At 38.9% G+C, this 15,363-nt stretch overlaps 1 protein-coding gene across 1 annotated transcript in view; it reads right to left on the bottom strand.

The window, feature by feature from the left end:
• Positions 1 to 15,363, bottom strand: part of ank3a (ankyrin 3a) — a 73,160-nt gene that overhangs the window by 48,848 nt on the left and 8,949 nt on the right. Inside the window, 6 exon segments of the mRNA XM_057343599.1 lie at positions 2,086 to 2,109; positions 2,736 to 2,921; positions 3,144 to 3,242; positions 4,153 to 4,251; positions 4,606 to 4,704; positions 5,392 to 5,493. Of these exon segments, the coding sequence (XP_057199582.1) occupies positions 2,086 to 2,109; positions 2,736 to 2,921; positions 3,144 to 3,242; positions 4,153 to 4,251; positions 4,606 to 4,704; positions 5,392 to 5,493 (609 nt within the window).

Genomic DNA, 15,363 nt, shown 5'->3' with positions numbered 1-15,363 from the left:
TTGCAATCTAACTTGAGTTCACTAACTCACCATCGGTGTCGCCAAACTGATCTGTCTCCAAAATGTCCGTACGCATGGGTCAGAGTTTGCGTGCAGGTGCGCACATTTTTCCGTCAAGTTTGTTTTTATAAATCCCATCTTTTGCGTGGGAAGTGGCGTACGCCTCTTTCAGGGCATGTTTTGTGCGTACGCAACAGTTATAAATGAGGCCCCTGGGCATTATAAAGTTATAATGAAGTGTTACATTTAGCTCCATCCCCGTTCTTAAAGGAACAGTTCACCCAAAAATATAAATTCTGTCATCATTTACTCACCCTCGAGTTGTTCCAAATCTGTATACATTTCTTTGTTCCGATGAACAGAGGAAGATATTTGGAAGAATGATTGTAACCAAACAGTTCATTGCCACCATTGACTACCATAGTAGGAAAAATGACAATGGTAGTCAAAAGTGCCCCAGAACTGTTTGCTTTCCTTCATTCTTCAAAATATCTTCTTTTGTGTTCAACAAAACAAAGAAAATTACAAAGAAAATGTTCCTACTATGGTAGTCAATGGTGGCCAAGAACTGTTTGGTTACAAGCATTCTTCCAAATATCTTTCTTTGTGTTCATTAGAACAAAGACATTTATACAGAATTGGAACATCTTGAGGGTGAGTAAATGAAGACAGAATTTCCATTTTTAGGTGAGCTGTTCCTTTAAATAGATCATTGTTTTATTAAAGGCTTAGAGAGTAATTTCCTAAAATAGATTTATAAGAAAAAATATTCTTATAAAAACAACACTTAACTCTATGCTGGGGTTGTTAGTTGCAAACTGGCAATATTCTCTACCATGCAAAATCTGTGAACTATACATTTACACAGCTGAAATTGCTTCTGCTTTTGGCAAACTTGACCATGCACATGTGCAAATTCTTTTGGCATCATTGCAGAGATGCTAAACGTCAAGATTTCCAGCTGTTTGTCTGAAACTGAGGGGATGGTATCTGTCTAAAGGCCCATGCACAAGCCCTAGGGAGGAGAGACTAAACTAACAGATTCATCTCATCTCTGTAGCTGGCCAGCCGGGTTCCTCTTCCACAGCCAAAACAAATGTATCTGTATTGCTCAAAGGAACAACATGCTTCTTCCATTTAGTAATAAAAGTGTGAAAATATACAGTTTTCTCAGTTACACAGTTGCAGAATGTGCCAGTGTAGAAACCTTTGCATTATGTAATGTTCTGATGACTTTTTGAAAAAGGCGTCCACACTTTTCAGGATTGAAAAAATGTAGATGCATCAGACAAATTTGAATACTTATGTGTAATTTCTTCATCTAACCTATGTTTTAAACGGCAAATATTGTGTTTATAAACCTTATATTTATTTAACTATATTCTGAGGGTTTCCTGCAATAACTTAATGTTAAAGGTATAGTTCACCCAAAAATAAAAATTATTTTATCATTCACTCACCCTCATGTCATTGTAAACCTGTATGACCTTTTTCATCCGCAGAACACAAATGAAGATATTTAGACCAAACATCATTGGCCCCCGTTGACTTCCATTGTATGGACACAAAACCACTGAGACATTTCTCAAAATATCTTCTTTTGTGTTTCACAGAAGAAAGAGTTATATTCAGGTTTTAAATGACATGAGAGTAAAAAAAACTTTTTTTTAGCTAACTATCCCTTTAACGCCTACAAACTTCTGCAACAGACACCGTTACTTTCTATCACATACTGTGAGTTTGTGGCAGCCAATGAGGAATATTTTCTCGCCTAAGATCAACAATAATACCAGTAACCATACAGAAAACACAAATACAAATTCTTATCTATACGCCAATCAGAAAGCAACATGTTTAGATGTGGAACCCCGGCCTGTAGCTGCAGAAATCAAAGCATGCTTCAGCCCTCCACCCAAAGCATGGTCTCATTCCTCTGTCCCCAGAGAGGGAGGGCACATAGCCATAGAGAAAACAGGAAATGATACAAAAATAGATATGGTACAAAAGAGGTGGGAGCAAAACTAGGGGGTGTTCTAGGCAAAGCAAGGGGTGGAGGGTGGGGGCTGATGTTTATCATGTGTATACCTCTGTTGTTCTATTCACCATCATCTACGTTGAGATGTGAGGAAAGGAGAAAATGGGCAGTTAGTGAATACTTACAGGTAAACAAAAACACACACATCTAAATAGAGGACTAAGTATGGGAGAGTAGTACGTGTGTTAGAACACATTAAACAATAAAAAGAGTAATAAAAAAGTTAAAAAGTCAAACAGATATGTTGAACTACTTGTGAGTAAAGACGTTATGTTTTAGTGTACATATTAAAGTGATAGTTCATCCAAAAATGAAAACTCTTTCATCATTTACTCACGCTCTTGTCTTTTCAAACCTGTATGACTTTTTTTCTTCCACAGAACACAAAAGAAGATATTTTTAAGAAACAGCGCCGGCACCCATTCACTTCTATTGTATGGACACAAAACCAATGCAAGTGAATGAGTGCTGTTGCCGTTTGGTTAACAACATTCATCTTTTGTGCTCTGCGGGAGAGAGAAAGTCATACATGTTTAAAATGACAAAAGGATGAGTCAAATTTTCATTTTTGGGTGAAATATCACTATAACATGAGTTCTGTGGTGAAGGGTTGTGTGACTTAAACGTAAGATAGAGAGAAAAAGTACACATAAAAATGATCAATGGCTAAATTTGTTAAATAAGCATCTGCCGGACAGACCTTAGACTCAACATCCGCGTTGTGGTCATTCTGAAGGAGCAGAGCGGCAGATTTGGTGTCGTCCTTACGGGCGGCGATGTGGAGCGCGGGCAGACGGACTTTGCCTTTCGTGTCATTCTCTAACAACAGAGACACCACCTGATCGTGACCCTGCTGCAGGGCTACAGCTAACGGTGTAAAGCCGTCCTAAAGATTGAAAACCAGAAGAGAGAGACCTGAGTATTAGATCATATTCCTTGTTTTACATACATTTTTTTTTACAATAAAATAACTTTTATTTTAATTGTCGGACTGAGAGAGAAGAGAGAGTAGATGGAGGGTAGGAATCACTTACCTGTGAAGGTCTTAAGGTCACTTAGCACCACCACAGAAATCAATAAAAGACACTCAGACACACAAACAACAAACCTCTGTGGCGATGCTCTGGCTGGAATTGTTCTCCAGTAGAAAGCGCACCACATCCAGATGGTTCTCCTGAGCAGCCATGTACAGCGGAGTAAAGCCATTCTGTAATGAATGAATGAACATTACAATCATGTTATATGACGTTTATTTACCATTTATTTTTATTGACATACAATGCTGGAAAAATATTATAGTTCTTTTATTATAAAATCTGAAACATCTCACTACAAAATACTATCTGCATCGCTTTCAGTCCCTTTCACCCCTCTTAGCAAAGAAAATCAATCAAAGAGAGACAGTAAGAGAGAGACGCTAATGTGTGGAAAAATTACTTAAAAGTTCAATTCGACAGGCAGTGACTAGACACCCAGGTTGCCATGGTAACTCTCATTCTTGATATTTCAGAAATCAGCTGAGATTTCCCCAGAGAGGACAGACCCCCATTGCATCCAGCCTGTTGTGACCTTGTTCCCATGGCAACACAAAGGTGCTGACAGTGCAGGTAAAGAGAGAGCGATGCTTTGTGATGATTGGGCATCATGCAGGAATACAAACACACATTTATCATCATATTTAAGCTAGTCTGTATCTTAGCATTTTTATATGCCTGCCATTAGTTATAATAATTTGTTAAGACATTTTGCACATTTTTAATGCCATAAAAACAATAGGAACTTCATTGCTCTTTTTTAATATGCAGACATTTAATGTTTACAACCTAAAATCTAGTCAAAGGCAAAATTATGTTGACGTTAATATTAACATCCAGCATGTAAGACATACGTATTATTGGCACCTCAGTAATCAGTAAGTGACATTTATAGCTTACCAAGCTCATGTTCAAAGGAGTGTGTGTGTTTAATGACTTTGCTGGATCACTAAAATAGCACCACTGTGACAGATATAAACCGTGTACGTGAGCTGCCTTGCATAAGTACAGCTAAATGATCCAACTCAGTGTGTATATTTGTGTGTGTATCAAATGGGTGTTTGTGGATCGGGGAGTAAGTACCTGGCTCTGTGCATTGACGTTGGCCCCATTGGTCACAAGTTCCCTCACGACTTCCGTCTGTCCGGCCAGTGAGGCAATATGCAGTGCGGTGTTTCCTTTCTGGATTAGTGAAATGACAGAGAGACAGACATGAGTGGCATATCTCGGTTAATCTCCTGAGTCCTGACCACCTGTTCGTGTCACCCCATCCTTTTGTCCCATTGGCATATGCCCCACAATCCCTGATCCTCCACTGGTGGGCATTCCGTACCCACCGCTAGATTGTGTTGTTTCCGCTGGCCTGCAATTTACCTCCACACACACACTTCATTCTTGAAGAGTGAATCCAGCACTAGAGACTTTTTATACCCAGTGTGAACGTGTTCACAGGAGCATAGAACAGCATGTGATATCAGAGACAGATAGAAACAGAGAGAGAGAGAGAGAGAGAGAGAGAGAGAGAGAGAGACTGACCTTGGTTGCTGAATCTACATTGGCGCCCAGTTTGACCAGCTCGGCCACCACCTCCACATGTCCCTCTTTGGATGCTAAGTGAAGTGCATTCAACCCATTCTAAAACACACAAACACAAAGCAGCTAAGTTTTGCTAGTGGCTATAAAGGAATATTTTAAGAATAGAAAAATGTTACCACATGTTAAAAAAACAAAAAGTTTACTCAGTTGTAGTTATACCTGACAGATTCAGGAAAATATTCTGGATGGTTTTAGAAATACGTACTTGAAAGCCTGAAATCGATATCCAGACATCTCAAGGGACAGTACACGCAAATTATATTTTTATTACTTACTCACCCTCGTGTCACTCAAAACCCAAAACTTTCTGTCTATTACAGAAGACAAAACATTTTTTGGAGAATGTTGGTCACGCATTGACTTTGATTGTACGGACACAAAACCACTGAGACATTTCTCAAATTATCTTCTTTTGTGCTTCACAGAAAAATAGTCATATACAGGTATTGAAAGACAGTAATAAGTAAAATGCATTGAAAAAGGTCAAATGATGTAACAGCATCACAATTCACAAACACTTTTGCGTTCTACAGCCATAGAAATAGTGAAGTTGTGAATTGCACTGAGATTTCATGACACTGCTAAATTTACCATGAACAGTATTAATACTAAAACATTTTTCCTTGTTCCACAGAATTGGTCTTCTGGCAAACCATTGTGCTATCGTGATAATAATATTGGTTTACACAATAAAGGCTGATGACAGAACAGAAATTATTCAAATACCTGATTACAGATGTTGATATCGACACTGGTCTTCAGGTAGTCAAGCACCTTCTCAAGGTTCCCCGCCCTCGCTGCCCGCAGGTAACTGGCATTGCTGTCCGACTGTAAGTAAAAAAGAGAGAAATACACAAGTGATTATGGGGTCAAAGGTCAAATCCAGGGCACCTGAGATGATCAGCAACAAATCAGAAGCATATACAGTCTTCAGACTTGCGTTTTTAAAATAAATGGACTTTAAATAAAGCATTCGTACCAGCTCCATCAACATTCAGGAAAACATCAGCTTTACTTTAGCAGTTGACAATGTCCCACAGTGAAGCTACGATCCCACAGTGTTGCATAAGACACCTAGCATTTGAGCAATCCGAACATCCCAGAATTACTGTTAAAGCTCCAGACGCAGCAGATTTAGATTCGGCAACAGCAAATAACGGTTATTATTCAGAAACAAGTTCCGCCCACGTTCCCTCCTGATCTTTCAATCTCTCGTGCAGGATTTTCTTCGCGTTTCATAGCTGTTGTCTTCAGAAGGACAGAGTTGTCCGGGCTCTGTAACTCTTCGTGTGTATACAGGAGAGACAGAGAGAGATTTGGGAGAAAGAAAGAGAGACTGGCTACATGAAGTGTGTGTGTGCCACGTGAATTTGCCTTCATTTGTCAGGCTGGATTTGATTCAGAGACACTGTGGCAGACATAAATGGATACACAGCAAAATTTCAATGCAGTATTTTGCAAGCACACACACGCACGCACACACACAGTTTTATCATATAAAGAGTTGGAGGGGCTTATCAGTGAGACTCACATGGGGAATTCCTCTAAATGAAAGAGGCTATATTTAGTTTCCACTAAACCCAGGACAAACCTCCCCATATCTATCCTCAATGTGTGTGTGTGTGTGTGTACGTGTGTGTGTGCGTGTGCGTGTGTGTGTGTGTGTGTGTGTGTGTGTGTGTGTGTGTGTGTGTGTGTGTGTGTGTGTGTGTGTGTGTATGCTTGTGTGTGTGCTTGCGTGTGTTGGCATGAAGATCTGGAAAGAAAGGCGACTCGCTTTCCAAAAGTAACTCATCTTTGTTTGACAAGCAGTGGATACGTTGAAACACTATAAGGAGATAAACAACATTCATATTTGTGTATAATACAAATATAAGTAAAGGGCAGATGAGATAAGTGTGTTTTTCTATGGGTTTGTGTGCGTGTGCACTTCTACATTTCTCTGTTAATAATGAACTGTAAGACCATTAGCTAAAGTCATTTACTCTACCTACTCCACAGGGAAACCTCCATTTCCTGTGTGTGTGTGTGCGTGTGTGTGTGTGTGTATCAGCCGACACTTACAGTCCGATCTGTATAAAGTGATGGATTTAAAGTGCACACAAAAGATGCCTTTGCAGTGTAATGCTCACAGTAAACAACTTCTGCCCCCACACAGGCATAAAATAAAAGTGACTCGGAGATAGGACGTTGCGTTGGTGTCTCTCTCTCATTTTTTCATTTCGTCCCTGTTATCTCTGAGTTAATGAGTTTTTCCAGCTTGTCATCCATAACTCCATCCCTGAAGGATTCTTTCTGGGAAAATAACTCACACCCACTCAAACGCACACAACTACACATTTTGCACTTTAAGAACATGAAAGATTACTGGATTCTAATATAAAGTTAAGATAAGGGTTTGGTCACACAAAAGTCAATGTAAGGCATGGATGGCTCTTGAATTAGATTGACCTCTCGTGTCTGTGCTTTTATCTCATTGACCTTGAGGCAGACTTCTAACCCCTTATGACTCCAAGGGGATAAACTAAAAGCTTTAGATAAAAATAGTCTGTTCAATGACAAGTAACTAACTAAACGAATGTTCAACCCACAACGCAGTGCTTCAGTTTGTGTAACATTACAATACACAGCAACAACAAAAAAAACATTTACATTGCGTAATGTAATATAATGTGAACAGTGCTTTATATCACACTCCATTGTATTACAGACACCAAATATGCTTGTGTTCCCACAGCAGATACAGTAAATATTTTCTCAGTTAGTAAAAAACAAAGGTGGTTTGTGGGAGGCTCTGGGAAGCTAGACAAAAATGTTGTGTATGACTGAAATAAAACTCTCCAGTGCGGACACAGTTCATAATATGCTTTTGTGTGGTTACTTTAACACGTAGGCCTACCTGTCTTGTCAAGTGTTCCATGTTACATGTAAACTTGAGGCTTTCCTTTCTGTTCACAATTTCTTGGTGTAATTTCTTATGCACAACTACAGCAAATTCTAGCTTCTAACCCTTGTTTTGGACATACTACTGTACGTGGTAAACTCACTAAACATCTTTGATGTGCAGGAAATTATTTCAATGTTATTCTCAGTGATGACAGAATTTTCATTTTTGGGTGAACTATCACTTTAAGATAGATTTTTACATGTGAGGTTTAGTTGATACATAAATGAAACGCTTAAGATGAAGAACTCCAACGCTCCAAATAAGTTTTTATATATTTGGCTCCCTATGACTCTTTAGTGTATGTCTATGGGATTTATTAACTTCATCCGGGTGAAAATCATCAGCTAGTCACTTAGAAAAGTAACAGGCTAGCACACCTCTCCTAAACAAGTCACCTGATCATTCACGCTCACGCCACAGGAGAGTTACGTGCCAAAGTATAATAACAATCAGAAATACTGTAACTGCCTTAGCAAGCAGCAATAAATATTTCCCCTTGTCACTGGTGGGTATATTGGTAACAACATACCTGTCTAGTTAACTTTTCCTAAACACTCAAGTTGTATAATTCATCTGAAAGCAGGGGAATGTGAAAGGGGCTGTCTGATTTAAAATAGCAAACATCAATATTTCAGTGTGGGAAATTTACAGTATGCACAGTGCAGTGGAAACCTTTGAGTGCTACCACACACGCACACGCACGCACACGCACACACACACACACACACACACACACACACACACACACACACACACACACACACACACACACACACACACACACACACACACACACACACGCAAGGTTACAGAGACACCAACACACCCAATGGAGTTACATAAGAGGCAGTGACTTTTCTTGGGGACAGCGGTTATTAAAACAGAGACACCGGACTAACAGAAAATTTAGAAACGCAGAGCAAGTGAAATTACAGTGGGTGATTTACTAATAAGGTGCGCATTATAAAAGACAGGTGTTATATCTCATTCTCATAATGATCAACGCAATCTACCAAGAGCAACGCAAATTAGCACGGGGTTTAAAGGTCCAGTGTGTAGTTTTTTGGAGGGTTTAATGACAGAAATGCAATATAATATAGGCTACATATACATACAATCAGAGGTCGCGTTAACCGAAAATTCTTCGTCATTGACGGATTTTTTTTCTTACCAGCGATGGAAAAATCTGAAGGCCGTCCGTCATTTTGACGGATTACAATAAGGGCCATTTGTAATTCATTAGAACGTGATCGTAGGCTACTACCCCTGCACTGAACACGAAAGCGAAGGGACGTGTTTCCCATTCATTAGCTTCCTTACAAATGCCTGATCCTTTTTGGAAACCGCTCGCGCGGTCAGCGGTGCAGATGCATCTGCCACTCAGACCCCCGCGTCGCATGCATGCGTACACATACAGTACAGGAGCGCAATGGTGCGGTGTTTACAGAGTTTTTCCTTCAGAAAAGCGACTAGTGTCCTTTTGCATAATCATTAGCAATTAAAAATAAAAATGTCTCTCTTGGCGTCTTCTCAGTGAGCAGCAGAAGCAGCACATTCATGACCAAACCGCATCTTACTTGTGAGTGAGTGAGTAAAATAGCATTTACAAGCACCTGTTATTGTTACTGACTGGACATATGAACATAAACATTTGTCTGTAATTATCATTTTATGTCTGACAACAGAAACATTAAATACATGAATATAAACAGTTGTAATACAGTAAGTTCAGAGAGTAAACGCAAGTACAGCGTGATGACGTCACGAACATGCTAATTAGCATGTAACGCCACCTTGCACCATAGTGACGGGTAATAATAGATTATGACGGATTTTTTTACGAGCCTGTCCATCAAAATGACAGACAATAAAAAGTCTAGCGCAACCTCTGCATGTCTTCAGATGTGTATAAAGACCTTACATAATGAAGCGTTGTTTTTATTACCTTAGAATGAGCTATTTCTATCTGCATACACCACGGGTTTGTTCAGTAGCCCTAAACGGACAAACTGCTCTACAGAGCAGTTTCGTAAATATGTTATCTCCTTCGGCAAAGAAGTGAAAACGTGACGACATCCAAGTGAACTGGTGGCAATTCACACCCTCACTGCTAGATGCCGTGAAAAAAAATCTCCACATTACTCCTTTAAATAATTACATTTAAATGTCTAACAGACATGGACAAAAAGCCACAAAACCATTTTTCAGTTCATGGCGACTAAAGACCAGCCTAGTTTTACTGACAGGACATTAACTGCTCTGTTACATTACACTGACAATACTCTTAGTTTGTTCCACAAATCTTCCTCTTGAACAGAGGTGACCAAACTATATACTTCTCTTCATCTTTTCTTTCTCTCTCCTCTGTCACCCCCTTCCCATCCCTGTCTGGATGGACCTAGATAAGATAAGTAGTGAGCTCAAATACTGCCTGATCGGCAAAACAAGAAAGTTAGAAGTCAGTGTGGCAGCAGACTACACACACACACTCCTGGCAGAATCAGCACCACTCCATAGAGTTACACATTGACACGACATGTCTGATCTACTGGAATGGACCAGTTGTGGTCAAATATTCTGCTGGTGATGTCATGTATTAAAACAGTTTGTCAGTTCAGACCATCTGGGTCAGGCAAAACAGGCAGCTCTACCTCTTTTTTACTGTCAGTCAGTCACATGACAAGGTTACTCTGCATTGTATAGTTTTAATCCCTCTCTCCCCCCTACGTATTATTTGGTTCTTTTCTCAGAAAAAAAAAACATTTGTAGTATATATAGTATACAGTATAACCCCTAATACCTATCTATCCATCCATCCATCCATCCATCCATCTATCTACCTATCAAATTGGTTGTTTGTTGGGGGAATTTCATAGATGCAATGATACACATTCATGTGTTTGTAAGCCCTATCCAGTGGTCTAGGACAGTTGTGAATATGGCAAAGAGCCTGGATCCTTCAACTACCAGGACACACTGTGCTCGTGTTAACGTGCACACACAAATGCCCCAGTCAAATCTCTACTTATGTTACAAACACCAAGGTCAGTAGAAAAGCACTAGAGCAAAGGTAGAATCTGAGAACTTGAGCCATATGAATGCATGGCGGATGCTTTTATTCAGTGTCTCACAATGCATTGGATGTACAGTAGACATTTTATCATTATATGTGTACCCTGGGATTGAAATCTTTGCACTGCAAATGCAAAACTTTACCAACTGAGCTATAGGAACACATTTTACAAATGTAGATCTGGTGCTAATAATAAAAATACGCACATAGCATATCATTGGTGTTGGACGAAACATCTCCAAAACTGCTACTTTTCAGGAAAAGAAAAACAGTTTTTTCCTAATAATTATACACTGCATTGTTAAAGGTAAGATCTTTTTAATACTTTTTGTTGGTTTAATATTTGTCAAATCCAGAGACAAACATTAAAAAAATATAACAAGCATGAAAAAGATAGATATCAGGTTTCTGCCCAATCTGATTCTGCATGTGATGTAGACCGAAGATCTGCGAACCCTATCTTTTCTTCATATTTATAAGGACATTAAGCATAACAGATTTCAGAAACCTGACCCCAACAAAACCAACCGATGGGACTTTGCGTCATTTACACCGCAGAGAAATCTACCAGCCCTTTAAAGAGGTTAAAACTCTGAGCATTGCAGACAATGTTAAATATTCCAGAAATATATTTAGTTTAAAACACAATAGGGCAATTACAAATTGCAGATTCTTAAGGCGCGTAAATAGCATGAGCATTGTCAGGTTTCACACTTCATGACCCGAGCATCCTCAACCAAAAACCAAACAATTCCCAACCATTCCCAACACTCCTATTTAAAACCACACACATTTCCCAACCATTCCCAATGACCATATTTGTAAGTACTTACTGAAAAGTATTCAGCAGCCTCTTCCACCGCCATTTCTTCTGCAGTCGCACAGAAACCCGATCACTTCTCTAGCTCTGCGGCCAGCAAGGTGCCATTCAGTCATGTGACGCGTACAAAAATGCCCACACAGCAGGATGCTCAAAGACACACTTCCACCTGACTCGTGTGTGAGTACAAGGATACTGTTCGGTACTGTAAACACAAAGTCACTTTGAAACCAACCTTCTCTGTCCCTCTTCTCTTTTTTGACCACGCTTTTCAACGATCCGTCCTCTTTTTCAACTTAAAAAAAATCAACTTTTCGTTTTTTCGAAAATTCCTTTCATAACCTCTGTCAAAACAAATCTAAAATGCTCTCATTCCACTCTTGCACAACAGTTCTTTCTCTCTCCCTCTTTTTATTTATCCACTGGGGACCAAAAATCTTTCTACTCTTTTTACACGGACACGATGAGATTCATCATGGATAATGTTTTAATGCACTCACTCACGACCTCTCTTATTCTCTTTCTATCTGTACACACATGGAACACAGTGGTGGGGGTCTATGGAATAGTGATAGGAAGTGCTGGGGGATCCAAATATAGCAGCTGAATTCAACTCTTTTGCTAATAGGACTACAGCGGCTACCTCCCTTCGCCTTTCTGGTTTCGTAGCCCCCCTCTCTGAATACCCCCTGGTGCGTGTGGTTGGTATTGTGTGAGTGCTTATCTGCTGTTTTTGGACAAAAAAGAGGGTGTGTGCGTGTTTGCATGTTAAGGACCGGTGGGGGTCGGTGTGTGGAAGTGAATTCAGGGTTCACGGTGCATCTTAAAAAGGGATTAGGGGACATTTCCCTCTAGTATTAGGGCCACCGCACCATTACACAAATACACAAAGCCTCCCATACCACTGACAAAGAGACAAAGTGTGTCAGCCATCACAATGAAACCTAGACAACATAACAACATAGACTTTTGTTAAATACTGTGTATTAATAATAATAATTGTTATTATTGTATTGTGTTGTGTTGTATTGTATTAGATATATTAAGGGTTAGATAAAACTGCCTTAAAGGGAAAGTTCACCCCAAAATGAAAATTCTGTCCTCATTTACTCACCCTCAAACTGTTCCAAAACTTAAAAAAAAATTGTTCTGTTAAACACATAAGAAGATATGAGTGTGGGAAACTGGGGCACCACTGACTAGCACAGTAGTTTCTTTTCCTAATGTTAAAGTCAATAGTGCCCCAGAACTGTTTGGTTACAAACATTCTACCAAATATCTTTCTCTGTGTTCAGCAGAACAATGAAATTTACACAAATTTGTAACAACGTGAGGGGTGAATAAATGATGACAGAATTTTCATTTTTGGGCGAACTGTTCCTTTAATGATTATTCACATAAAATTTCAAATTCTGTATTGCAATCATTGCATAAAGAAGTATAACATAACTGGCATATTGGCGTAAAAATAATGTTGCATTACAAAATATCTTAACAGTAAAAATATAGGCTTTGTTTTTTTACCTAGACATGTTCTTAAAAGCGTATGAGTGATTCTTCCAAATACAGTTTATGAAACATATTTTCTGATACAGATTACAACACTCTCTTTTTAACAATTGATTTGCAGGCATTCACACATACATTCACTCATTTTGATTATACAGAGAGGCATCCCATGATGCTTTGGGGGTGCATGGCAGTCTTCTCGTTTTGGGATAGTGGTGTTGCTATGGTAACAGAGGAGGAGGGGAGAGAGAATAAGATCTGAAGGAGTTCAAGATGTTTGGCACTGTATTCGTGGCGATGGTTTCCCTCAATGGCCACTACCATCAGCCAATCACAGTTAACATATAATAGTCAGCACACACACACGCACATGCACACACACTCAGACATTCACTACAGGGTAACACCTGCTTTACACCCTTGAGCATTAAGGATTTCCAGACTTTCAGAAATAGGGCAGAATTTTAGGAAGATAAATGAGCTTGGCTTGTACTGTACATGACAAAACACCAACACATTCACATCCCCCTTGGTTCTAAGTGATTCTGAAACAGTTTTTGACTATACCTAATACATTGACATTTAGTTTGGATATGAGAGATGTCTCTGGTTGTCTGTAAAGTGTGCCTGGGTGTGTGTGTATAGTTTTTATGTCCCACCACTGTGTTTGCTGTAAATGTGAAATATAATGCCTGTTGGCAACAGACCTCTAACATGTAACATAGAGAATCAGCAAGTTAAAGACTGATAGAGACAAAATACGTACATGAGGTGAACACAAATGCTAAGACATCCGAAATGACGACATTATCAGAATCTGCTTGATATTTAGAAACACACTGGACCCTAGTGGAGAGATATAATACTACTCGTTCAAAGACATCCATACACATATTTAAATGGTACTATATTACATTGTAAGCTAATTGAAATGGAAAAATGTTAAGCCGACCGCTTGCACAAACTTTGTTAGTTTAGAATGACAACTAATAATTTCCACATGAGACTGCTTTTCACACAAATACATACTACTTTATGTACATTACAAGTCCACGTAATGACCTTACATCATTCAGTTCAATAGTAAATCAACAGATACATCTATCAGATGTGTATTGGAAAGTTTATGTGAGTTTGGGCAGCTGGAGGCGCTTTAAATTCCCTTATGTTCCCTCTGAGGGGCAGCAGTTAATGTGTGCCGGCATGCATGAACTTGTGAGAGTGTGTGTGTCTCAAGGGGAAGAACAGCAGTGTGTGACCCAGAATCATGTTTCTGCAAGGCATTTATCATTAGAGTCTACCTAACTATTCGCTGCAAAACCAAATTTGAGACAAACACACACATATTGAAATTAAAGTAAAATAATATAAGAAACACATGGTTTGAAATGCATGTGTGGCCCCAAATCCAGGTGCAGCCAGTGTACACACACACACACACGCTTTTAGCTATATGATTTTCCATAACATCCAAACTTCCAGGTGATTTTCCAAAATATTTCTCAAAATTTTGATTCTTCAAGATTTATTATAGAATGTACATTAAATGTAAAATGACTTATTGTGCAACGATGTCTAACTTGCTAAACTGCCAAAAGCCTCATCTAAACATTTGCTATAATGAATCATTTCTGAGCGCATCAGATGAATGTGACACAAAACGTTCGACAAACATAATGAGGAACATACAGGTACATGGATGTGCACACCTGTGCCCAAAACTTAATTTATGCAACATAATTTATGTCCACAATCTGCAATGTAAAGATGCTTAGCACAGACCAGCCAAATGATGCTATTAGTGTAACAACAACAAAAGGATTTAAATTTCTTATTACAGACAGCATGCAATATTAAAGACCATCACTGCAATACAAATGATATAGGGAATAAAGGCTTCTCTCTATTATTTCTAACCAGAATGGAGATTCAGATTATCTGAAATTATGGATTTCTTATATATTCACTGTAAATGTAAAATCAGGTGAGAGGAATAATCACATAATCCATCATTAGGCCAATGATAATAGACTCTGTTTAAGTGAACAGCACAAAGAAACAAAAATTGAGGCAAAAAAGCTTTTTGGGATATTGTACTGTAAAATACTGTAAATCGGTAACAAAGGATTTAAATGAGAAAAAGACTACTGCTGTGAGGTAATGTGGGTGTGTTTAATCATTTGTTCATTAGTGTGACAGGAAAAAATGATGGAAATAAGTAGAAATTAGCAAGAGAAAAAAGAAAAATGGGGTGAGATATATCTGTAGGCTGGTTTGACAGCTTTGGATTGTGTGATATTAGTCTGCTGAAAGAGCAGAGTGTGTGTCCAGGGTCACAGAATGTCCAGA

The sequence above is a fragment of the Triplophysa rosa genome, linkage group LG10, assembly GCF_024868665.1.
Source record: "Triplophysa rosa linkage group LG10, Trosa_1v2, whole genome shotgun sequence".
Lineage (NCBI taxonomy): Eukaryota > Metazoa > Chordata > Actinopteri > Cypriniformes > Nemacheilidae > Triplophysa > Triplophysa rosa.
This window is presented reverse-complemented; position numbering and strand designations above follow the sequence as displayed.